At 42.6% G+C, this 24,398-nt stretch overlaps 1 protein-coding gene and 1 long non-coding RNA gene across 2 annotated transcripts; one reads left to right on the top strand and one right to left on the bottom strand.

Moving 5' to 3' along the window:
* Positions 1 to 8,322: 8,322 nt before the first annotated feature.
* LOC109615303 lies at positions 8,323 to 23,459 on the bottom strand. Its single transcript, XR_002196289.3, has 2 exons — positions 22,745 to 23,459; positions 8,323 to 10,058 (listed from the first exon to the last, which is right to left on the bottom strand). It is a non-coding gene; the product is annotated as an uncharacterized LOC109615303 (long non-coding RNA).
* On the top strand, positions 10,176 to 21,675 carry LOC105008681 (myosin-7). Its single transcript, XM_029117167.2, has 38 exons — positions 10,176 to 10,261; positions 10,443 to 10,650; positions 10,786 to 10,929; positions 11,038 to 11,194; positions 11,314 to 11,341; positions 11,456 to 11,561; positions 11,668 to 11,760; positions 11,849 to 11,912; positions 11,992 to 12,090; positions 12,203 to 12,306; positions 12,583 to 12,721; positions 12,810 to 12,928; positions 13,007 to 13,156; positions 13,250 to 13,420; positions 13,515 to 13,824; positions 13,949 to 14,022; positions 14,121 to 14,326; positions 14,394 to 14,517; positions 14,637 to 14,773; positions 14,907 to 15,162; positions 15,376 to 15,618; positions 15,710 to 15,886; positions 15,976 to 16,121; positions 16,241 to 16,331; positions 16,421 to 16,810; positions 16,921 to 17,047; positions 17,135 to 17,253; positions 17,431 to 17,627; positions 17,766 to 17,949; positions 18,066 to 18,231; positions 18,370 to 18,494; positions 18,591 to 18,899; positions 18,983 to 19,186; positions 19,266 to 19,562; positions 20,845 to 20,949; positions 21,037 to 21,132; positions 21,223 to 21,357; positions 21,546 to 21,675. The coding sequence occupies exons 2-38, from the start codon at positions 10,450 to 10,452 to the stop codon at positions 21,564 to 21,566; spliced, it is 5,814 nt and encodes a 1,937-aa protein (XP_028973000.2). The 5' UTR covers positions 10,176 to 10,261; positions 10,443 to 10,449; the 3' UTR covers positions 21,567 to 21,675.
* Positions 23,460 to 24,398: the final 939 nt, after the last annotated feature.

Here is a 24,398-nt window from a genome sequence, read left to right as displayed (position 1 = left end):
ACGTTAAAATATGTTTATTACATATTGTAGCAACCTTGGTAAAGCCACTACTCATTCCGTGTTATCTATATACCCTGTGTGGAGCACTGATCTGAATGAGTCTGGTTTGAAACACAGCGTGTTCATTTTGTGCAAATTCACATTCTTCCTAAAATATGATACGTTTGTCTGACTTTCGTATCATATTATACGGTTTAATAGAGTATGTAACATACTATACGTTGTAATAGCGTTCGTAAGATATGTTACGTTTTAGCCAATTCGTAATGTATTATGTGTTTTGTAACCTAACGTAACGTAACATATACAAAATCAGGTGTCATGGATTTACGTAAAATAGTCTATGTAGTCCCCTGAGACCTTGTTGCAAATTCAACCTCCAGGTCCCTCACCGCCCCCCATCAAATAAGATGTAGGCCAATTGCCCTGAATATTAAAGATTATTATTAAAATTTTATTATAATTGTTATGAGTGTCCATCCATCCATCCATCCATCTTCTTCCGCTTATCCGGGGCCAGGTCGCGGGGGCAGCAGTCTAAGCAGGGATGCCCAGACTTCCCTCTCCCCAGACACTTCCTCTAGCTCTTCCAGGGGGACACCGAGGCGTTCCCAGGCCAGCCGGGAGACATAGTCCCTCCAGCGTGTCCTAGGTCTTCCCCGGGGTCTCCTCCCGGTGGGACGGGACAGGAACACCTTCCCAGGAAGGCGTTCAGGAGGCATCCGAAACAGATGCCCAAGCCACCTCAGCTGACCCCTCTCGATGTGGAGGAGCAGCGGCTCTACTCTGAGCTCCTCCCGGGTGACCGAGCTTCTCACCCTATCTCTAAGGGATCGCCCAGCCACCCTGCGGAGAAAGCTCATTTCGGCCTCCTGTATCCAGGATCTTGTCCTTTCGGTCATGACCCAAAGCTCATGACCATAGGTGAGAGTAGGAACGTAGATTGACTGGTAAATCGAGAGCTTCGCCTTGCGGCTCAGCTCTTTCTTCACCACGACAGACCGATACATTGACTGCATTACTGCAGAAGCTGCACCGATCCGTCTGTCAATCTCCCGTTCCATCCTTCCCTCACTCGTGAACAAGACCCCTAGATACTTAAACTCCTCCACTTGAGGCAGGCACTCTCCACCAACCTGAAGTGGGCAAGCCACCCTTTTCCGACTGAGGACCATGGCCTCGGATTTGGAGGTGCTGATTCTCATCCCCACCGCTTCACACTCGGCTGCAAACCGTCCCAGTGCATGCTGAAGGTCCTGGTTAGAAGGGGCCAACACGACAACATCATCCGCAAAGAGCAGAGATGAAATTGTGTGGTCCCCAAACCTGACACCCTCCGGCCCCTGGCTGCGCCTAGAAATTCTGTCCATAAAAATTACGAACAGAACCGGCGACAAAGGGCAGCCCTGCCGGAGTCCAACATGCACTGGGAACAAGTCTGACTTACTGCCGGCAATGCGGACCAAGCTCCTGCTTCGGTTGTACAGGGACCTGACAGCCCTTAGCAAAGGACCCAGGACCCCATATTCCCGAAGCACCCTCCACAAGATGCCGCGAGGGACACAGTCGAATGCCTTCTCCAAATCCACAAAACACATGTGGATTGGTTGGGCAAACTCCCATGAACCCTCCAACACCCCGTAGAGGGTATAGAGCTGGTCCAGTGTTCCACGGCCCGGACGAAAACCACACTGTTCCTCCTGAATCCGAGGTTCTACTATCGGCCGTATTCTCCTCTCCAGAACCCTGGCATAGACTTTCCCGGGGAGGCTGAGAAGTGTGATCCCCCTATAGTTGGAACACACCCTCCGGTCCCCCTTCTTAAAAAGAGGGACCACCACCCCGGTCTGCCATCCCAGAGGCACTGTCCCCGACCGCCACGCGATGTTGCACAGGCGTGTCAACCAAGACAGCCCCACAACATCCAGAGACTTGAGGTACTCAGGGCGGATCTCATCCACCCCCGGTGCCTTGCCACCGAGGAGTTTCTTGACCACCTCTGTGACTTCAGCCCGGGTGATGGACGAGTCCACCTCTGAGCCCTCATCCTCTGCTTCCTCAATGGAAGACGTGACAGCGGGATTGAGGAGATCCTCGAAGTACTCCTTCCACCACCCGACGACATCCTCAGTTGAGGTCAACAGCTGCCCACCTCTACTGTAAACAGCGTTGGTAGGGCACTGTTTCCCTCTCCTGAGGCGCCGGATGGTTTGCTAGAATCTCTTCGAGGCCAGCCGATAGTCCTTCTCCATGGACTCACCGAACTCCTCCCAGGCCCGAGTTTTTGCCGCCGCAACCACCCGGGCTGCAGCCCGCTTGGCCTGCCGGTACCCGTCAGCTGCCTCAGGAGTCCCACAAGCCAACCAGGCCTGATAGGACTCCTTCTTTAGCTTGACGGCATCCCTTACTTCCGGTGTCCACCACCGGGTTCGGGGATTGCCGCCTCGACAGGCACCGGAGACCTTACGGCCGCAGCTCCAAGCAGCCGCTTCGACAATGGCGGTGGAGAACATGGTCCACTCTGACTCAATATCTCCAGCCTCCCTCGGGATCCAGTCGAAGCTCTGCCGGAGGTGGGAGTTAAAGATCTCTCTGACAGGAGACTCGGCCAGACGTTCCCAGCAGACCCTTACAGTACGCTTGGGCCTGCTGAGTCTGTCCAGCTTCCTCCCCCGCCATCGGATCCAACTCACCACCAGGTGGTGATCAGTTGACAGCTCCGCCCCTCTCTTCACCCGAGTGTCCAAGACATACGGCCGCAGGTCAGATGAGACGACAACAAAGTCGATCATCGACCTGCGGCCTAGGGTGTCCTGGTGCCACGTGCACTGATGGACACCCTTATGCATGAACATGGTGTTCGTTATGGACAAACTGTGACTAGCACAGAAGTCCAATAACTGAACACCACTCGGGTTCAGATCAGGGGGGCCGTTCCTCCCAATCACGCCCCTCCAGGTGTCACTGTCGTTGCCCACGTGGGCGTTGAAGTCCCCCAGTAGAACGATAGAGTCCCCAGTCGGAGCACTTTCCAGCACCCCTCCCAGAGACTCCAAGAAGGTTGGGTACTCTGCACTGCCGTTCGGCCCATAGGCACAAACAACAGTGAGAGACCTATCCCCGACCCGTAGGCGCAGGGAAACGACCCTCTCGTTCACCGGGGTAAACTCCAACACATGGCGGCAGAGCTGGGGAGCTATAAGCAAACCCACACCAGCCCGCCGCCTCTCACCATGGGCAACTCCAGAGTGGTGAAGAGTCCATCCTCTCTCAAGGAGTGTGGTTCCAGAGCCCAAGCCGTGCGTAGAGGTGATCCCGACTACCTCTAATCGGAACCTCTCAACCTCACGCACGATCTCAGGCTCCTTCCCCGCCAGCGAGGTGACATTCCACGTCCCTAGAGCTAGTTTCCGTGTCCAGAGATCGGGTTGTCTAGGCCCCTGCCTTCGACTGCCGCCCGATCCACTCCACGGGAATGCGGCCCCACGTCGCCCGTTCGGGCTGAGCCCGGCCGGGCCCCATGGGGAAAGGCCCGGCCACCAGGCGCTCGCTTACGAGCCCCAACCCCGGGCCTGGCTCCAGGGTGGGGCCCCGGCTGGGCCATACCGGGCGACGTCACGGAACTCAAAGTCTTTATCATCATTAAGGGGGTTTTGAACCGCTCTTAGTCTGACTCATCGCCTAAGACCTGTTTGCCTTGGGAGACCCTACCAGGGGCATATAGCCCCAGACAACATAGCTCCTAGGGTCACTTGGGTACTCAAACCCCTCCACCGCGTTAAGGTGGCAGTTCATGGAGGGGGTTATGAGTGTCATTATAATTATTATTGTTGTTGTTACTATTGTTATCATCAAAAAAGCACATCTTTGAATGACAAACAACATATTTATTAGTTTCCCAGGGAAACAAACAGCAGCCAAGAAACAGCTAGAAATTTAACAATCAAACTTTAATTAAACAACAGCCAATCAGAAATGCTAAATAATAATAATTATTATGAATTGTTCCAACGGAATACAAGCTGACACTTCTCAAGGGGTAAAAGCAGAAGGATTCACTTTCAAAGGAAATAAGTTTTAAAAAACCTATTTTAATGTGCGTTTGGATGCAGGATGCTAAGTTGCTTTCCGGGTAAGTACGACAGCGGAATATCTTTCTTGTAAATGTGTAACCACTGCCATAACAATGAGTTCATGATGTATCCCTTAGAGAAATGAACACTCTTAAAATAAATAAATTCTTTCAAGGGTAATATCAAGAAGCGTCCATAATCCAGAGTTTACACAGTAAACGCCATGTGGGTGAAATTTTATAGATGATACTCTGACGTCCGGTTCCAGAGAAGACAGCTTGGAGAGTGAATTAAATGTAGTTTTATAATGGACATTCAGTGGACATTCATATTCGCCCGTCAAAACCAACTAATTTAGGACAACGAAAAGTATGGGTTCTTGATCAGGTGAAGGTGAACTACAATCCACACTTTTCAATATATCAATCAAAGATTTTGTAATTTTTCCAAAATATCATTTTGAAATACAAAATGCCAAATAGTGTCTGTGAGTCTCTTTCCAAACCAACACATGCTACTATGTTGTTGTTTTATCTGTTTTTTCTTTAACGCGGTGGCATTGAGTTCCATGTAGTCATGGATCTATTTACTGATGCACTCCTCAGCCTCTCTTCTGGACGTGGGACTGTGACCAGGTCTCTGGTGGCTTGTGTGGTATTGGTAGATGCCTGAGACGTGATAAAACTGTTCAAACTGACAGTTTGGTTCCTTTAACATATCCAGCCTTACTACAAATATGTGTAGTGATGCAGGGTCAATCTCTCTTCTCCTCTAAGCCAGGGCAAAGGTTGACATACATGCTATTGTGATTTGCTCTACCAAAATGTTACGGACTATGCGTACAGCTCCTTTCAGGACAACTGTCCTAAAAAGGAAACAACTTCATTTAAATAAAGTGATTTGGCCATAATCTAAGTATTTCACAGACACCTTCAAACCATGTGTTCAATGGGTGACATTATTTTTTCAAAATAAAAGCCATCATTGAAATATATAAGGCAATATAGTTAACAAGCTAGTGTGTACATTTTATGTTTAATGTCCGTACCAATGTTATTCTTGTCTGTTCTTTTTCACAGACTAGATTGTCCCGGACAGAGTCTCCCTGGCCAGTCCAGGCTGGCCATCCCAATCCTGCCTCGCCGACACTACCCGGCCTCCCTGGTTCTGCCCGGCTCTGCTCCAAAGCAAGTACCTCTGCCCTGCCATCACACCGCCTGCATCAGTGCCCCACCCTCCAGTCCCCTTTGGACTTTTATTGGGGCGTCAGGGAGTTTGCCCCCGGGGTGGGGGTGGTTACTGTGAGCTTCTGTTTTGTTCACTTTGGATGTTGCTTTTATTTAATACAGTATATATCAAATATATTGACATTTTACCCCTTGACAGAGAAGTTAACCTGATTTAAAAACAAGAAACCAGCCAAGCCGGCCCACAATATAAAGCAATTATCACTTTTTTTTTTACAGTCTATGGTTGGTATAGTATTTTAACATTAGATCATTTTGTCATGCAGTAACATCACGTCGAGTTTGAAGATGTCCCAAAGACACCATTAAGCATTGTGTTATACTGACTACTGTTTCTTATTAAGTTTACCTCCACCATAAATAGCAACTATGAACTGTATGGCTTTTGCCACTGGCTGTTTTAACAGCTTATTAGCCATTCGTGAATTACATTGATACAATAACTATCAATATAGGTGACTATAGACTTTTTCGTCAAGTGAAAAGACAAGAGAATCGTGTAGCCAGTGAACTATTTGTCTATCCTGAACAAATCCGAATATCCACCCAAACTGTTTTATTTTAGGGTTTCTATGACATAGCTTTGAAGGTCAAAATGCAAAAGGATTGTAGTTTGAAATCATTTATTCATTAACAATCAACCATAATGCAATTTTGTAGTGCATAAAAAGTAAGTACACCTCTAGCTTAGACAGTTGTGGTTACAGCACTGTTTCAACTGGATCATGTTCTAGTGCTTTCTTGCATACATGGCCAACTTTAAATCCCCCCACAGCATTTCAGTAGGATTGAGATCTGGGCTTTGACTCACGTATTCCACAACCCTGTTGGGGAAGTTTCTGAAGCCTGATGCATTCTTACTGATTAAAGGACTGAGAGCCCCTTATTCAAGTTAGAAAAGGAATGTGGGGGATCTGGTATTTGCATAGGGGGCATCTTTTGTCTGTCCAGATACTGTAAGAACTCTTAGAATTAAATAAGTTACCTATGGGGGGGAAGGAGAGCTTGTCCTTTGTGTCAAGCCCAGGACATGTGATAGAACAAAGGGCATGTGTTTGATTGACATGAGACCGATGGGCAACAACTTACCACACCCCTTTTTCTATGTAATAAATACTGTTGAAATGATGTTTTGAGTCAGAGACTCCTCAGACGATTATGTGTGTGTAAGCGGTTGACGCGTCTCTCATATTTGCATAATAGTTAATAAAAAAAATTGCCAAGAGAACTTTGTCTCTGTGTTCCTTACTCCGAGTGTCGATACATGGGATTACAATCACAACCCTCAAATTCTTTTTGAGTCATTCTGTTGTAGCTTTGAGGGTGTTTTTTGGATCACTGTGCTGTTGTAAGATCCATGTTGGGCTCAGTGCCAACCTTTTGTCAGATGTTCTCACATTCTTGACCAGAATTCTCTGGTACAGGATGGAATTCATGGGTGACACACTAATTATATTTTTCATGAAGGGTTAGTGCTTGTTGGGCACACTTCTGACACATAGTATGTTTGTATTTTAAACTTGTCAAAGATAATTCTAATATGCCCACTCCTGTTCATAACAATTCTCAATATACTGGTTATATACACCAGTATATCTTTATGTTCAGAACATTTGTTTCATTATTCCTTTTTAGATACACAGGTTTTTTATTGTTATTTTGACTTGATTTCCTGACTTCAATTGTTGATTTCTGTTTACGTAGAATGCCCTTTAAGAGTTAGCTAAATAACTACAACAATCGTTTTTCCAAACCCACTATAACATTTCTCATGTGTATTATAAACCCTGGGATTGTGATTGGTATAAGATTTAAAGCGCTTATGCATGACCATAAAAGTCCAGTAGACATGTTTCTATTTTCTAAATTTATTTGACTAATTTCTTATGTTGCCAAAAAATATTTAGTTATTTGGTCATTCCCCCCTATGTAACATATAGACTGAGAGAACAACAGGCTGAAAGACCATAGACATGGGCCTTTTCTCAATCCTCACATTGTAACTGACACAAACCCATAGATAATATGTGTACATAAATTCATGTAATTTATGGGATATCATATTCAGTCTACTGATATCTGTTGTTTGCGTTTCATGTTCACATAATATACCTAATAATCTCCTAAATGAACCAAAGGCTATACATAAAGCCAATTGCTCACTGCTGTTCTTCAAGGTAGTTTTATAAATAATAAAGATGACAATATAATGACACATTCACATTTTATTTTATTATTAAGTTTATAGTTCTTCCAAAGCATTATCGATATACCTCTACTGCTCATCAGGAGATGGGTTGCTAACTTCTTTGTATGGAGAATCCTTGGACGCTTTCTGATACTTTCTGTCACATTCTGTTTTGTAATGCCTAAAACAAATGTCACTTGAGGTATGCACATTCTATAATAGAATGAAATTGAGACTCATTTTTTATTCACTGTAATAATATGTTGGTTGTAACACTTGTAATATTATCATCAGCTGTAATATTATGAACAATGCAATAACAATAGCAGGCTTTGATGTGGCAGTTTTTAATAACAACATCAGTTATTCCTCAAAGGACTTAGGACATCTTTGGACACATTCCTATGTGTTATATAGCTGCTGTAAATGTGTTGTTAATGCACACATAAGAAACTTCTATAGTACAGTAACATGTTAAATATGCAGCTTATAAGCGGAAATTAAAAAACATGATGTATTTTTTGGGCTGAATGAACCCTGGCATCACTGGCATCCTAAAATGTGTAGAAGGCAACGTGTTTCTTAATGCTCCAGCATCCATTAATATTTCCCTGGGCTCCAGCCTTATGACTCCCTTAACATTCCCGGACATCTCGCCCTGTTTATCCCAAGATATTCTGTTACTCTGTCTTTCTGAAATATGCATAACTTTATTCCTGTCAACTGTTCTATTTATGTTTGCACAAAGAATTTATGCCTGAAAGGTCTATGTGGAAATGAATACAACAGAGACACAATCATCTAATCAAAGGTGTTGGGTGTATGGAGTATTTATTTCAAATGAGTATACATGCAGTGAACTCCAAACATATTCTGAGGAACACACTGTCATTTGAGGAACACATTATCATGACCAGAGTATAGCATACATCAGATCAGTATCACCCAGCAAATAAACCTGCAACTCTGCTTATACAACTATTACCCTGTCCTTGGTAATGACCAAATAAAATGCTGTTCTTTCTCAGTAGGCCTCTAAAAATGGAACCTTCAGCTGTGGAACTAGAATTCACCTCTAATCCCCTGATAGGTCTCTGACTGACAATACAAACAGCTGCCTGGTTGGAAGCGGTCAGCCCTCCTGTTCCTCTCAATTCCTCTCAGATGAGCACACAGTTACAGGAGGCAGACATGTGGTATGTCATTCCCACGAGGGTTAGGGTGTATGCAGACACACTGGAAGTTGAGCACACACGCTACTGTGAAAATACTTTCACACCCATTTACATATCAATGGACTGACAGAATGAATAAAGTGTTATGTATGTATACATATATAATGTGTGTGTGTGTGTGTATATATGTTCGTAATGAAAAAAACGAACAGGATGTGAACCCGCATTTTTTCTACGTGTTTGTACACTGAACCGGATACACACTTCATCCTCGAGCTATTCTCAAACTCTGAAGTCTCTCAGACTGCAGTGTCCTCATCTGCTAGCAGACATTTTTATCTCAACTACTATCAAGAGTGAAACTGTCACTGACACTGTCCTCGCTGGGCCATGACAGGCTGATGTCAGGACTATGAAAAGCATTCTGTCTCCACTGGGGGCATGGCAGGGTCATATCAGGACAATGAAAACCATCTCTGGAGAATTTGCTCTAGCGGACCCTGGTGGATCAGACCCAACAGTATTTATTAGTGCCATCCATAAATGACCCATAACAACAAACAAGTCTTTCAGCAATTTTTCTCTAAAATCAGCAGTTACTACAACAAAACAGGACTATTTTAGATCTATGCCTTGGCCGTTATGGATAAAAATCGAAAATATGATCTTAAATATAATAAAAGCTCAAAGGTATTGTAAAATTAGGACTGGCGGCATGACTGGATTTGGAAGATGTTATGCCGTGTGTGCTAAGCCTATAATAATAGGTAGTGTTGATTTGAAGTTATTGCACAACCACTTAGCACGCCTATCATTAAGAGAGCGACACTTAAGATTACATTTCACATTTAGTGTTTCAGATGAACAGGAGCATACCAAAGCCCATAACCTATAAATAATGTGGAGCCATAACCACATCATAGCAACAATATCAATAATCATTGAAAATGAATGTGATGGGACACCCAAGCGTTTCAGCCAGTCAAAGTGACCTTATCAAAACTGATGGAAGAGTGTGTGAATATGGATTTATACCTGCAGTGTCGCGTTCACCTGTGACCCCCGAGGCCCCTGTCACTCACCTGTAGGGAACTGGGTGAACTGCTGTGAATGAGAGACACGCTGACCTATAGCGTCCAAAATGAAAAGCATGAAACCCTCCAAGTTAATAGAGAGATCAAAGACTATGAAACAGACACACACTGATAGAGATCGATAAAGTTAGGAAATGCATGCTTCTATGTGCCACTCACGGGGTAGACATGTGAAATTCCTGGACGTATTCCCACGAAATCACACTGGAGCAATGGTGGGCTGGTCCAGGGAGGCCAGCCAAATGACAATACACCACTCTGGGTAGGAGTGGCACGTCCCTCTGGAGTCAGAAGTTGTTTATGTGTGATTGTGTGTATTGTGAGAAGGGGTGGGGGGGGTCACAAGGTTACAATAATCCTTGGCCTTTTAGGGTAGGGCAAACAGGGGTTATATATTTGATCTCTGCTATAGCAGAGTTAGTTCAGAAGCCTCAATCCATCTCCAACTATTTACAGTGTTGACGGTAAATTGACACTCACACAGGTAAATTAAGACTCAAAGAAATGAATAATAATATTACTATTATTATATATTATATATCAGCTAAATCTAATTTTATGATTTATTTTATTTGACAAAAGATTTAAGATGTAATGAGACACAGGACATATAATTAATATTGTAACATTGAACCAAATTGTCTGTTTCTCTTTCTCACAAACAGTGCAAATATGGGTGATTCTGAGATGGCAGTTTTTGGGGTTGCAGCCCAGTATTTGAGGAAGTCCGACAGGGAGCGTCTGGAGGCCCAGACCCGTCCCTTCGACATGAAGAAGGAATGCTTTGTTCCTGACGCTGTGGAGGAGTTTGTCAAGGCAACCATTACCAGCCGCAACGGAGACATGGTTACTGTGGAGACTCAACATGGGAAGGTAAGTGCTTTACTTCAAGTGACCAAGTAATCTCACATAGCTGCTCTTCTTCCACTGAGGACCAAGTTGCAGAAAATGTATGCAGAATTAAGTGGCAAATAACTGTCTCCACACCATCGATCTAATTTCTCACAGACTCTCACTGTGAAAGACACCCAGATTCTGCAACAGAATCCTCCGAAGTTTGACAAGATTGAGGACATGGCCATGCTGACCTTCCTCCATGAGCCTGCTGTGCTGTACAACCTCAAAGAGCGTTATGCAGCATGGATGATCTACGTGAGAACATGAGGCGCATCATCTTTCAATTAGAAAAGTTATTGCATATCATCCTCACCAAATAACGTCCAGTGTTAATGCACTCAAAATGTAATCTGTCTCTAACAGACCTACTCCGGCCTGTTCTGTGTCACTGTAAACCCCTACAAGTGGTTGCCAGTTTATAACCAGGAGGTGGTCACAGCCTACAGAGGCAAGAAGAGGCAAGAATCTCCTCCTCACATCTTCTCTATCTCTGATAACGCCTATCAGTACATGCTAGCAGGTAAACTCAATAATAGCTACTTTGGAAAGTATGTATGGGAATAATAATATGTTTAGATATTTAGACATTGCCTTAATATGTTTTGATATTTAGACATTGCCTTTTTCTTACCTGTGTAGACCGTGAGAACCAATCTATTCTGATCACGTAAGTATTACAGTATTCATTCCACTCGCATCATTTTAAAGTGTGCTTTATCTGTCGTGTTTGCATAATATAGTGTGATGAGTGCTATTTTTAAATATGACTGTGTATTTTCAGCGGAGAATCCGGTGCTGGAAAGACTGTCAACACTAAAAGAGTCATCCAGTACTTTGCCAGCATTGCAGCTAGCGGTGGGAAAAAAGATTCAACCTCCCAAAATAAAGTATTTGATCTATTATAGGTTCAGCAGGCCTATCCATGATCAAACAGTTTTGTAGTTACGTATCAAAGGCAATCAGCTAACATGTTGCTTTGAATAACATTCTAAGGGAACTCTGGAGGATCAAATCATCCAGGCTAATCCTGCTCTGGAGGCCTTCGGTAACGCCAAGACCATCAGAAATGACAACTCCTCAAGATTTGTGCGTTTCAAATAAATATTGAGGTTTATTTAATATTTTTACAGTAGTCACCTGAAAACAAAACTAACATGAATTGTTTTGTACTTAGGGTAAATTTATCAGAATTCATTTTGACACCCGAGGAAAGCTTGCATCAGCTGATATTGAGACATGTAAGTCCAAAGATTACAGACAGTCCAATTGTCTACTCTGAGTGAAACACGTGTTTCGTCAACATCCCCTTCTTTACAGACCTTCTGGAGAAGTCTCGCGTCATTTTTCAGCTCAAGGCTGAGAGAGACTACCACATATTCTATCAGATCTTGTCAAACAAGAAACCTGAGTTACTGGGTCAGTACCACACCTGGAGGACAATGGTGCAATGATTGCATTCACTTGTGTAGTGTGTCCTTAAATGAAAAGGTATGTCTATTTCTCCCCACCCTGGCCTCCTGGGATGCAGAGATGCTTCTGGTGACAGCTAACCCCTATGATTACGCCTTCATCTCCCAGGGAGAGACAACAGTAGCATCTATCGATGATGCTGATGAATTGCTTGCAACAGATGTAAGTTACTATTTCACTGCCTGTCTGTCCCCTTTGGTATACTTTAGATTGGGAAAACAAGTTTTGTTGTTGTTGTTCAGGTTCAAGGCTGCTTGTTCTCTTGTGAATCCCGAAAGATGAATTCATGTGTCATATTTCTTGTAATCATGCAACTCACCCTGTTAGTGATTTGAAATAATATCCATAATGACAGAGTTACTGCTCTGTTGAATTTCACTGGGGTTGTGAAATAACCAATTCCTACAACATCGCTGTACTGCTCTCCTACTCCAACAGAATGCTTTTGATGTGCTGGGCTTCACTCAGGAGGAGAAAAACTCAATGTACAAGCTGACTGGTGCCATCATGCACTACGGCAACATGAAGTTCAAGCAGAAACAGCGTGAGGAGCAGGCAGAGGCTGATGGCACTGAGGGTGAGATCTGACTATAAGCAAAAAAGCATTGGGATTAGTTAGTTCTGTGAAATCATGGGTCAAAGGTAACAAGCATTCTCTCTCTCAGTTGCTGACAAAGTCTCCTACCTCATGGGCCTGAACTCGGCTGACCTCATCAAGGGTCTTGTTCACCCAAGGGTTAAAGTAGGGAACGAGTGGGTCACCAAGGGGCAAACAGTCCAACAGGTGTGTGGAAGCATTTTATACAACTAACTGTATGTCCTTCTCAAATCTTATTGCACTAAATGTTTTGATTTATATCAGGTGAACTTTGCGGTTGGTGCCCTGTCCAAAGCTGTGTATGAAAAGATGTTCTTGTGGATGGTGGTGCGAATTAACCAGTCTTTGGAGACCAAGCAGCCTCGCCAATACTTTATTGGTGTACTGGACATAGCTGGTTTTGAGATTTTTGATGTGAGTTAATATTAATTTAACTTACAAAGAACACTATTAAGTGAGGTCCCTGAAAGGGAACTTTGCTAACCATCTATAACCTTGTAATTGCAGTACAACTCATTTGAGCAGCTCTGCATCAACTTCACCAATGAAAAGCTGCAACAGTTTTTCAACCACCACATGTTTGTCCTAGAGCAAGAGGAGTACAAGAAAGAAGGAATTGAATGGGAGTTCATTGACTTTGGCATGGACTTGCAAGCTTGTATAGACCTTATCGAGAAGGTGAGAGACATGTTTTCAATAAGACCAGTGCACCTACAGACACGCCTAAATGTTATGTCATTAAGAACACTGTTCATAATTGTCTCCCCCTCAGCCAATGGGTATCATGTCCATCCTAGAAGAGGAGTGCATGTTCCCCAAGGCCAGTGATTCCACTTTTAAAGCCAAGCTTTATGACAACCATCTTGGAAAATCCCAAAACTTCCAGAAACCCAGGATTGTCAAAGGGAAACCAGAGGCCCATTTTGCCTTGGTTCACTATGCTGGTACTGTGGACTACAACATCAGCAACTGGCTGGTGAAGAACAAGGACCCCTTAAACGAAACTGTAGTAGGGCTGTACCAGAAGTCTGGAATGAAGTTACTGGCGACCCTGTTTGCCAATTATGCTGGGGCAGACTCAGGTATGGTGAACCTGTACACTCGTCGACAAGAAATCTTTATATAGAGTATAACTCAATCTCTCAGTGGAGCATGAATGAGGGAGGGACTATGGTTGCTTAATTTTTTTTTTCCTTCTAACTACAGTAGAAATAAAGGAAGGAGGGAAAGAGAAAAAGAAAAAGGGATCCTCTTTCCAAACTGTGTCTGCCCTTCACAGAGTATGTGATTGATATTCTTGATTGTGTTATACAGCACAGTGTTATATAGACGACTTTGTAAAACAGTGTTAACTGTAGAAATGAAATCCCTACCACAGGAAAACCTGAACAAGCTGATGACCAACTTGAGGTCCACTCACCCCCACTTTGTGCGCTGCATCATCCCCAACGAGACCAAGACTCCTGGGGCCATGGAGAATCCTCTGGTTATGCACCAGCTGCGCTGTAATGGTGTGCTTGAGGGAATCAGGATCTGCAGGAAAGGCTTCCCCAACAGGATCCTCTATGGGGACTTCAGGCAGAGGTATTGTATAATGTGACACAATAGAATTACCTTGTTGTTATGTTATTTACCAGTTGCTTTTATACAGATATCGCATATTAAATCCTGCTGCTATCCCTGAGGGAACATTCATTGACAGCAAGAAAGGAGCTGAAAAACTGTTGAGTACTCTAGATATCGATCACCAGCAGTACAGGTTTGGACACACCAAGGTATGATTTAAATCAAGGTTTGGATTTTATCCATAGGGCGATATAGTAGAAGATAAATTAATTACTCTTGACTCTCACTTTTAATAAAAATGTTCCTTAATATTTATATATTGTGTTAGGTGTTCTTCAAGGCTGGACTCCTAGGTCTGTTAGAGGAGATGAGAGATGAGCGTCTTTCCAAAATTATCACTGGTATTCAAGCTAGATCGCGAGGTGTTCTGGCACGAATTGAATATAAGAAGCTTGTTGATCGCAGGTATAGTATGTGGATGTTATAAGACATTTCCATCTGAAATGAAATGTTTTGGTTTTGTTCAGTTTATTCCCAAAACACTAACGTATTCTCCAGTGCACTTACATGTTAAAGTAACCAATATGTTTTCTTCAAGGGAGGCATTGCTTGTCATCCAATGGAATATCCGTGCCTTCATGGGGGTCAAGAACTGGCCCTGGATGAAGCTCTTCTTCAAGATCAAGCCTCTGCTAAAATCCGCCGAAGCTGAGAAGGAAATGGCCAACTTGAAGGTAGAATTCCTGAAGCTTAAAGAAGCGTATGCCAAATCTGAGGCTCGCCGAAAGGAACTAGAGGAAAAGATGGTCTCCCTTCTGCAAGAAAAGAATGATCTACAGCTTCATATCCAGGCGGTGAGTTGCATTTTTAACTATATTTAAAAATGTTAATGTTGTGGTTCAATGTTGTATTTAGATATGGTCTTCAGCTCTCTATACTACAAAGTCTACAATAAACATGTTTACCAACAACATAGCATTCACTACAGGTTATTGACATGGCACGCTTCCTCCATTACACTGTGCTCTCTATGTTGTTTGCGTTGATATTTACAACCTGTTGGGCAGGAGCGAGATAATCTCTGTGATGCTGAGGAGAGATGTGAGGAGTTAATCAAAAACAAGATCCAGCTTGAGGCCAAAGTAAAAGAGCTGATGGAGAGACTGGAGGATGAGGAGGAGATGAACGCAGACCTGACTGCCAAAAAGAGGAAGCTGGAGGATGAGTGCTCTGAGTTAAAAAAAGACATTGATGATCTGGAACTTACTCTGGCTAAAGTGGAGAAGGAGAAACACGCCACTGAGAACAAGGTCATTCTAAATCTTTGAATTTGTATGAGCACACAATATTTGTATCAGGCTGGTAGTATTTTATAAGCCAGTATATGTTGTCTGTTCACAGGTGAAGAACCTAATTGAGGAAATGGGGGCTCTGGATGAAACCATCGCCAAACTGACCAAGGAGAAAAAAGCTCTTCAAGAAGCTCACCAGCAAACACTGGATGACCTGCAGACTGAGGAGGACAAAGTCAACAATCTAACCAAGGCCAAGGCTAAACTGGAGCAACAAGTTGATGATGTGAGACCCAACATACAGATTCAATTATATTTTAATCTAGAGAAAGGCTAACAAACAACAAGCCTTTTTACTTCTTTTGTCCTCTGCAGCTTGAAGGGTCTCTTGAACAAGAGAAGAAGATTCGAATGGATCTTGAAAGAGCCAAGAGGAAGCTGGAAGGAGACTTGAAGTTGTCTCTGGAGAATGTAATGGATCTGGAGAATGATAAACAACAGTTAGAAGAGCGCCTTAAGAAGTAATAAACAATTCATCCATTAAAAATACAAGACATAAGTAAATAGTACGCTCTCCTGAAAATAATTGCACAAACGTGTGTGGTCTAGCTACCAATGAAATATGTTATTGATTCCACAGGAAAGACTTTGAAATCAGTAATCTGATATCTAGAATTGAGGATGAACAAGGCACGACAGTCCAACTTCAAAAGAGGTTGAAAGAACTTCAGGTAATGAATAAGTACATGTCCTTAACTCGTTTTATTATTTAACCCCATTTGTATGTTTTTCCATGTTTATACATTTGGCCTTCTGTTAGGCACGTGTAGAGGAACTGGAAGAGGAGCTTGAGTCTGAAAGAGCTGCTCGAGCAAAGGTGGAGAAACAGAGAGCAGAACTATCCAGAGAGCTGGAGGAGATCAGTGAGAGACTAGAGGAGGCTGGCGGAGCCACATCTGCCCAGATTGAGATGAACAAGAAGAGGGAGATGGAATTCCAAAAACTTCGCAGAGACCTTGAAGAGGCCACTCTGCAGCATGAAGCTACCACTGCCACACTCAGGAAGAAACAAGCCGACAGCGTGGCCGACCTTGGGGAGCAGATAGACAACTTGCAGAGAGTGAAGCAGAAACTGGAGAAGGAGAAGAGCGAGCTCAGGCTAGAACTAGATGATGTCCACTCCAATGTGGAACATATGGCAAAGTCAAAGGTGAAAAGTCAATATTTTCCCTTAATATTCAAAATACAAAGGTTTTTAAATCTTGTTCACCGTTTACCTTTTATATACAACATTTTATTTGTTTGTCTTCTATCTCAAAGATTAACATGGAGAAGATGAATAGAACTCTAGAAGACCAAGCCAATGAATTCAGGACAAAGTATGATGAAACCCAAAGAACCCTCAATGACATTACAACTCAGAAAGCCAGACTTCAAGCTGAGAATGGTAGGTAGAATAACTTCCGACTCTAGATATTACAATAGATAAACGAAGGTAACACGTTAAAGTTCATCAACCTATTATTTTTTCTAGATGAGATTGGTAGACAGTTGGAAGAAAAGGAATCTCTTATCTCTCAGCTGACAAGAGGAAAAAGTTCCTACAGTCAACAGCTTGACGATCTAAAGAGACAGCTGGAGGAGGAAGTTAAGGTAATTTAGAAAAAGATGTTTTCATCATAAAATGAATAGCCTGTCCTTTACAGTCATGTGAAATAAGGCTGATGGTGCTGCAAAATGGCCCATGAATTTGTCATCCATTCAATTTCATCCATTCAATTCTACTACGTGATCAATCCCCCCGACATCTTCCCTCCGCTCTCCTTTCAGGCAAAGAATGCATTAGCCCATGCTGTTCAGGGAGCTCGTCATGACTGTGACCTGCTCAGGGAACAATTTGAAGAGGAGCAAGAGGCCAAGGCTGAGCTACAGCGTGCCATGTCCAAGGCTAACTCTGAGGTGGCGCAGTGGAGAACCAAGTATGAGACTGATGCCATTCAGAAAACTGAAGAACTGGAGGAAGCCAAGTAAGGAATCAGAATCTTAACTATTTTTAAGTAGCAGTAACAATGAATCAAGTCTAAAACCCTACCATGTCCTAAGTAAATTGAACCTATTAAATAATATGGCACGTAATCTACATCATCCCTTCTTCAACAACTCAGGAAGAAGCTAGCTCAGCGGCTACAGGATGCTGAAGAAGCTGTGGAGGCAGCTAACGCCAAGTGTTCCTCCCTGGAAAAGACTAAACACAGGCTGCAGAATGAGATCGAAGATCTAATGGTGGATGTGGAGAGGTCAAATGCTGCCGCTGCCGCTCTCGACAAGAAACAAAGAAACTTTGACAAAGTATGCTACAAAGTTCTTTCATTCCTACATTCTACCCTGTAGAATATTGTTATAGGGTTAGTACAACGCCTGTAAAGGATCATGGTTCTTTGCATCTGTGGTATTACTGAATGTAGGTCCTGGCTGAGTGGAAGCAGAAGTATGAAGAGTCACAGTGTGAGCTGGAGACCTCCCAGAAAGAGGCCAGGTATCTGAGCACTGAGCTCTTCAAACTGAAGAACTCCTATGAGGAATCTTTGGACCAACTGGAGACAATGAAGCGGGAGAACAAGAACCTCCAAGGTGTGTAAAGAGCACAGATTTCCATATTTTTAGCTCTGCCAAGGTTTTTATCCATACATCATAAAATAACAGTTATTTTTATATTTTATGTATGTGCCAAATCTAGTTTCTACATTTCTTGCAATTTATTTTCCTCAGAGGAGATAACTGATCTGACTGACCAGCTTGGTACAGAAGGAAAGACAATTCATGAGTTGGAAAAGGTCCGTAAACAATTAGAACAAGAGAAGGTTGAGATCCAGGCTGCTCTGGAGGAAGCTGAGGTAAAACGCACAATTTTAACCACTTTTTCTATCTGGATCTGCTGTTTTATATCTAGAACAGATATTTTCAGTTTGAATCTTCAATGTGTATTCTAGGCCTCCCTGGAACACGAGGAGGGAAAGATCCTCAGAATTCAGCTTGAGTTTAACCAGGTGAAGGCTGACATTGATCGCAAGCTTGCTGAGAAAGATGAGGAGATGGAGCAGTCCAAGAGGAACCTACAGAGAAACATTGACACCCTGCAAAGTTCTCTTGAGGCAGAGTGTCGTAGCAGGAATGAGGCCCTCAGGCTTAAGAAGAAGATGGAGGGAGACCTCAACGAGATGGAGATCCAGCTTAGTCAAGCCAATAGGCAGGCAGCTGAAGCCCAGAAGCAGCTGAAGAGCGTTCATGCTCATCTAAAGGCAAATTGAAACAGATTACCTTGGTGTGCTAGGAGAAATACTGCTCAAAGTCAAAGTCTCTAACTGTGATTCTATCCATCTAGGATACCCAAATCCAGTTGGACGACTCTCTCCGTTCCAATGATGACCTAAAGGAGAACATTGCCATCGTAGAGAGACGTAACAATCTGATGCAGGCAGAGCTGGAGGAGCTAAGAAGGTGTCTTGAACAGACTGAGAGAAGCCGCAAGCTGGCTGAGCAAGAACTGCTGGATGTCAATGAGAGGGTCCAGCTGCTACATTCACAGGTAACGAGGAATCTTTCACTAGGTGTTAGCTGCTTTACCTGTGGCTTAACATTGTTATAAATATATTTTCTGTTAAAAGAACACTGGCCTGCTGAATCAGAAGAAGAAACTTGAGGCTGATGCTGCACAGTTTCAAACTGAGGCTGAGGAGGCTGTGCAGGAATGCAGAAATGCTGAAGAAAAGGCCAAGAAGGCCATAACTGATGCTGCTATGATGGCAGAGGAGCTGAAGAAGGAGCAGGATACCAGTTCTCACCTGGAGCGCATGAAGAAGAACATGGAGCAGACTATAAAGGACCTGCAGCACCGCCTGGATGAAGCTGAACAAATCGCCATGAAGGGGGGCAAGAAGCAGGTGCAGAAGCTGGAAAACAGGGTGAGTGTTTTATCTCAAATGTTCACTTTATTACAAGATTACAAAAACGACTCAATTTAAACAATGGATATACCCCCTTACCGCCAAAAAGAATAATGGATATACCCCCTACCTCCCCCTAAAAAACAATGGATATACCTCCTTACCCCCCCCCCCAAACAAATGTATGTACCCACTACCTCCCCCTAAAAAATGGATACACCCCCTACCTCCCCCTAAAAAACAATGGATACACCCTACATCCCCCTAAAAAACAATGGATATACCCCCTACCTCCCCCTAAAAAATAATGGATATACCCCCTACCTCCCCCTAAAAAATAATGGATATACCCCCTACCTCCCCCTAAAAAATGGATACACCCCCTACCTCCCCCTAAAAAACAATGGATACACCCTACATCCCCCTAAAAAACAATGGATATACCCCCTACCTCCCCCTAAAAAATAATGGATATACCCCCTACCTCCCCCTAAAAATAATGGATATACCCCCTACCTCCCCCTAAAAAATGGATACACCCCCTACCTCCCCCTAAAAAACAATGGATACACCCTACATCCCCCTAAAAAACAATGGATATACCCCCTACCTCCCCCTAAAAAATAATGGATATACCCCCTACCTCCCCCTAAAAATAATGGATATACCCCCTACCTCCCCCTAAAAAATAATGGATATACCCCCTACCTCCCCCTAAAAAATAATGGATATACCCCCTACCTCCCCCTAAAAAATAATGGATATACCCCCTACCTCCCCCTAAAAAATAATGGCTATACCCCCTACCTCCCCCTAAAAAATAATGGATATACCCCCTACCTCCCCCTAAAAAATTATAGATACACCCCCTACCTCCCCCTAAAAAATAATGGATACACCCCCTACCTCCCCCTAAAAAAGAATGGATTTACCCCCTACCTCCCCCTAAAATATTATAGATACACCCCCTACCTCCCCCTAAAAAACAATGGATAGACCCCCTACCTCCCCCCAAAAATTATGGATTTACTCCCTACCTCCCCCTAAAAAACTATGGATATACCTCTACCCCCCCCCAAAAAAAGTATGGATTTACTCCCTACCTCCCCCTAAAAAACAATGGATATACCTCTACCCCCCAAAAAAATCTATGCATATACCCCCTCCCCAAAAATAACAATTGATATAAATTATTAAATGTTTGGAATCAAACTCTTCATGTACTCCACATTGTATATAAATGTGCATTTGCTAAATAGTAATACTGGATCTTGTTATATATATTTTATGGCCTTGACAGGTGAGAGAGCTGGAGAATGAGGTTGAGTCTGAGCAGAAGAAGGCTGCTGATGCAACCAAAGGAATTCGTAAATATGAGAGACGTATCAAGGAACTCACCTACCAGGTAAGATTGAAACTTTGTTATTGGCTAGACAGTCCTCCAACCTGATAAAAAATTGGTATAACCTTTTTTTATTACAATAAATCACAGACTGAAGAGGACCGTAAAAATATGACCCGTCTTCAAGACCTTGTCGATAAGCTGCAGCTGAAATTGAAAGCCTTCAAGAGAACTGCGGAGGAGGCTGTAAGTCAGGACTAATGCATTCCTTCTTTAGGTACTGTCCAACTATTTTTGCTCAGGCCACATTATTTTTGTTTGGTTTTTCTATCGAAGGAAGAACAGGCTAACACCAACCTGACTAAGGTCCGCAAGATACAGCATGACCTGGATGAAGCTGAGGAAAGAGCCGACATTGCTGAGTCTCAGGTCAACAAGCTGCGTGCCAAGAACCGGGATGTCGGTTCCAAGGTCAGAAATTGTTTAATAGATAGGATCTGATCTCACCCTGGCAGATGCTTGCTCACACTGTTGGGTACGTTTTTGTCCCCCTAACTGTCCTTCCGCTTTTATTTGCTTATTGATTGTTTTCTATCTGATTTCAATTTACTGGCTGTCTTTCTTTGTCTCCTCTGTTCCCAACCTTCCCGATCCTCCAGAAAGCATATGATGAAGAATGAAGCTTTGGACCCTTCTGGAAATAACTGTTCTGCTGTGTGTGGTAGATTTCCCTCTACTACGTCCCTCCATCTTTTGTAGTGTTGTGAAATAAAAACTCTTCAAGCAGTCTGAACATTATGTTTCTTACACCCATTTGCCAACATTATTGGTCAGTGTGATTGACAGCTAATTTATCATTACCAAACTACACTATTTAACATAAATAAACATACACATATTGAATTATTGTATTTTTAAGACTTAATTCAATTTTTTTTCACTTAAATAAACTCAAGTGTCTTCCCATATTCTTGCCATAGCCACTTATCTATATCTAGCTGTCAATGACTAACAGAGAGAGCTAGAGGGTGCTGAGACTAGCCAGAGTCATAAGGTCAAGCACCTTGTTGTTGGCACTAGGATTAGCTTCTAACTGGCAGGGAAGTGAGGTAGGAGTGATCCGACAAAAAAGGTATGGAGAGTGGATTGAGGAGTGTTGGGTGGGCTTAAGTGTTTGAAATGTGAGGTGATGATAGCCAAAATAGAGATAGATAAAACAAATCTCTTGTTCTCAAAATAGAGCGTGGAGACAGAACGGGAACAGAACGGGAGTCAGGGCATCAAGGTCACACAATAAACCACCTCAGACAGCCAGGCCTTTCACAATGCCACGCAGCATAATAACACTGGCAGCTGGTTTGTCACCATGCATCCCAAATTCCATTGCCAGTCTAACAAAAGAATACTCCTCATCGGGATCTATATACGATATAGGAACAATTGCACATATAACACGGACAATTTGGAGAAAGGCAACATTAAAACTGTTTTGAAACAAATCAATTGTTAAAATTGGTAGAATTTTTTAAAAACAATATGGATCTATTGTAATCTATGTATATACATTGATTTCCAAAAATATAGAGTCATATTTAAATATCTATTGTTTTATTAAAAAATGTTTGACATCGTCTACAATATTCACATAGGTTCTAGCTGTGAACAAACATATTGTACTCTACATGGACAATGATAATTGAACAACTAGTTGTACTAACTCTCTCTGTGCCCCATAAATCCTCATGCTGATAGCAAGGTTTACATTTCCTTATATTAGAAAAATAGATCTATAATTTACCTTTCATAATATGCCTTAGTAAGTAGAAACAGTTGACTATCCAAAATAGTCAATGCTTACCTGACTGTATCTCCGGAGGTTCTGTCTTGGTGCTGTTTGCTGGTTCTTGTCTAGCTCTGCATGGTTTCCAGGTCTAAGACAGTCAAGGAGGGGAGACGATACAAAAGAAAGTACCAATCTCCCTGGGTGAGAATCATTAAGGTCCTGACACTTCTGTCAACACAGTGCTGCGGCCATCAGAAACCTCCCAGTGGAGAATCGGGTATCCATCAGCAGTGAATAAGCTGACACTTGGTACAGTAGCTGCTGAGAGAGAATCAGTGCTGAGGATTAGTGTACAGATATGCATTTGATATGTCTTTAAGTTGGCCTGATGGGGTTGACACATGCTGACATTTATAATTAGCTACGTCCGGTATTATTGCTAGTCTCAGTGGGACATTTTGAAACGTGTGGGCCAATTGTTAATTTAAGGTGAAGCTATGTCTCGGCTCTTGTTAATAGGATTCTCAACAGTGTACTCAGGAATAGGAACAGAATGTTACAAATGTAATAAGTGTTTGAAGCCATTAATTGAAGCCTTAATCCCACAACAAATTCTCATTCCTTGCCACAAATATTCTTAAGCAAATATATTTTTATGATGATCAAATTAAGATTTGGCATCTGTACCTAATGTGTGTGTAGTAGGTACTAGAATTGTGATGGTTAAATTGATTCCTACTATGTCACACCTTTTGTAGTTGGTAAATATTGCAGACTATATTGATATTCCTCAGCCTTTAACCAAAATTCAAACAGATCCTGATTTAAAAGTTCTTGGAAATACTGAGTCTTGATTTGATATTGTTACAATATAAATGTCCTGGATTTCATTTCAACATTTATATCAGGATCTGTTCGACTTCTGGTAAAAAAAAAAAAAGGCTAAGGAATACATATACAGCTTGCAATATTTCTGACAACAATATTTCTGATGTTGATTGATATATATCACAATGATGTATCTCACTATAGAGATCTGTCTGCATCATTTGTGTGTGGGCGGGGGGGGGGGGGGCGACATGTTTACCATTATCTTGTTCAAGTTTCTTTTGATCGGAACTTTGACTTTGGGTCGCTTGATAGGTCAGCGCTATCTCCACTGGGTCTTTAGCAGTGACATGGCATTTCTCACTTCCATTTGCCACTCTGACACCAGCTGTTATTTACTGGTCTGGGGAAGCTATCAGAATGGAAATGATCTTAACACACCAGCACTCCACTCTTCTTCAAATATATTGACCTTTGAAAGACTATGATTATTTATAAAATTACAAACATTATATTTACTTTTCAGTTGTATTCATTCCTTGATTACCTCAGTTTGGGACTACCTGATTCTTTCAATTTCTTTGATTTTCATAAAAAATCCCCATGCCCAGCATGTCGTTATTATGACTCAGACAAAATCAGCCATAAATCTGCACTTGTTGACCCCACACCATGAACATAAAACAAATGAGGACGAGATACATCTGTATCTCACTCTATTCATAATGTAAAGAAACCTTTAGTCATCTTCTGTAATTGATCCTACACAATAACTGGCCTCTGAACGCCCAAAGCCCACAGCAACTCCTAATCCACACTCCTTAATTAGTGAAAGGCAATCTGCTGGAATTTCACAGGGTTATCTATGTCCTGAAAGGCACAATGCTATGTCAGCAGGACT

The sequence above is a fragment of the Esox lucius genome, chromosome 3 (genome assembly GCF_011004845.1).
Source record: "Esox lucius isolate fEsoLuc1 chromosome 3, fEsoLuc1.pri, whole genome shotgun sequence".
In the NCBI taxonomy this organism is placed as follows: Eukaryota; Metazoa; Chordata; class Actinopteri; order Esociformes; family Esocidae; genus Esox; species Esox lucius.
This window is presented reverse-complemented; position numbering and strand designations above follow the sequence as displayed.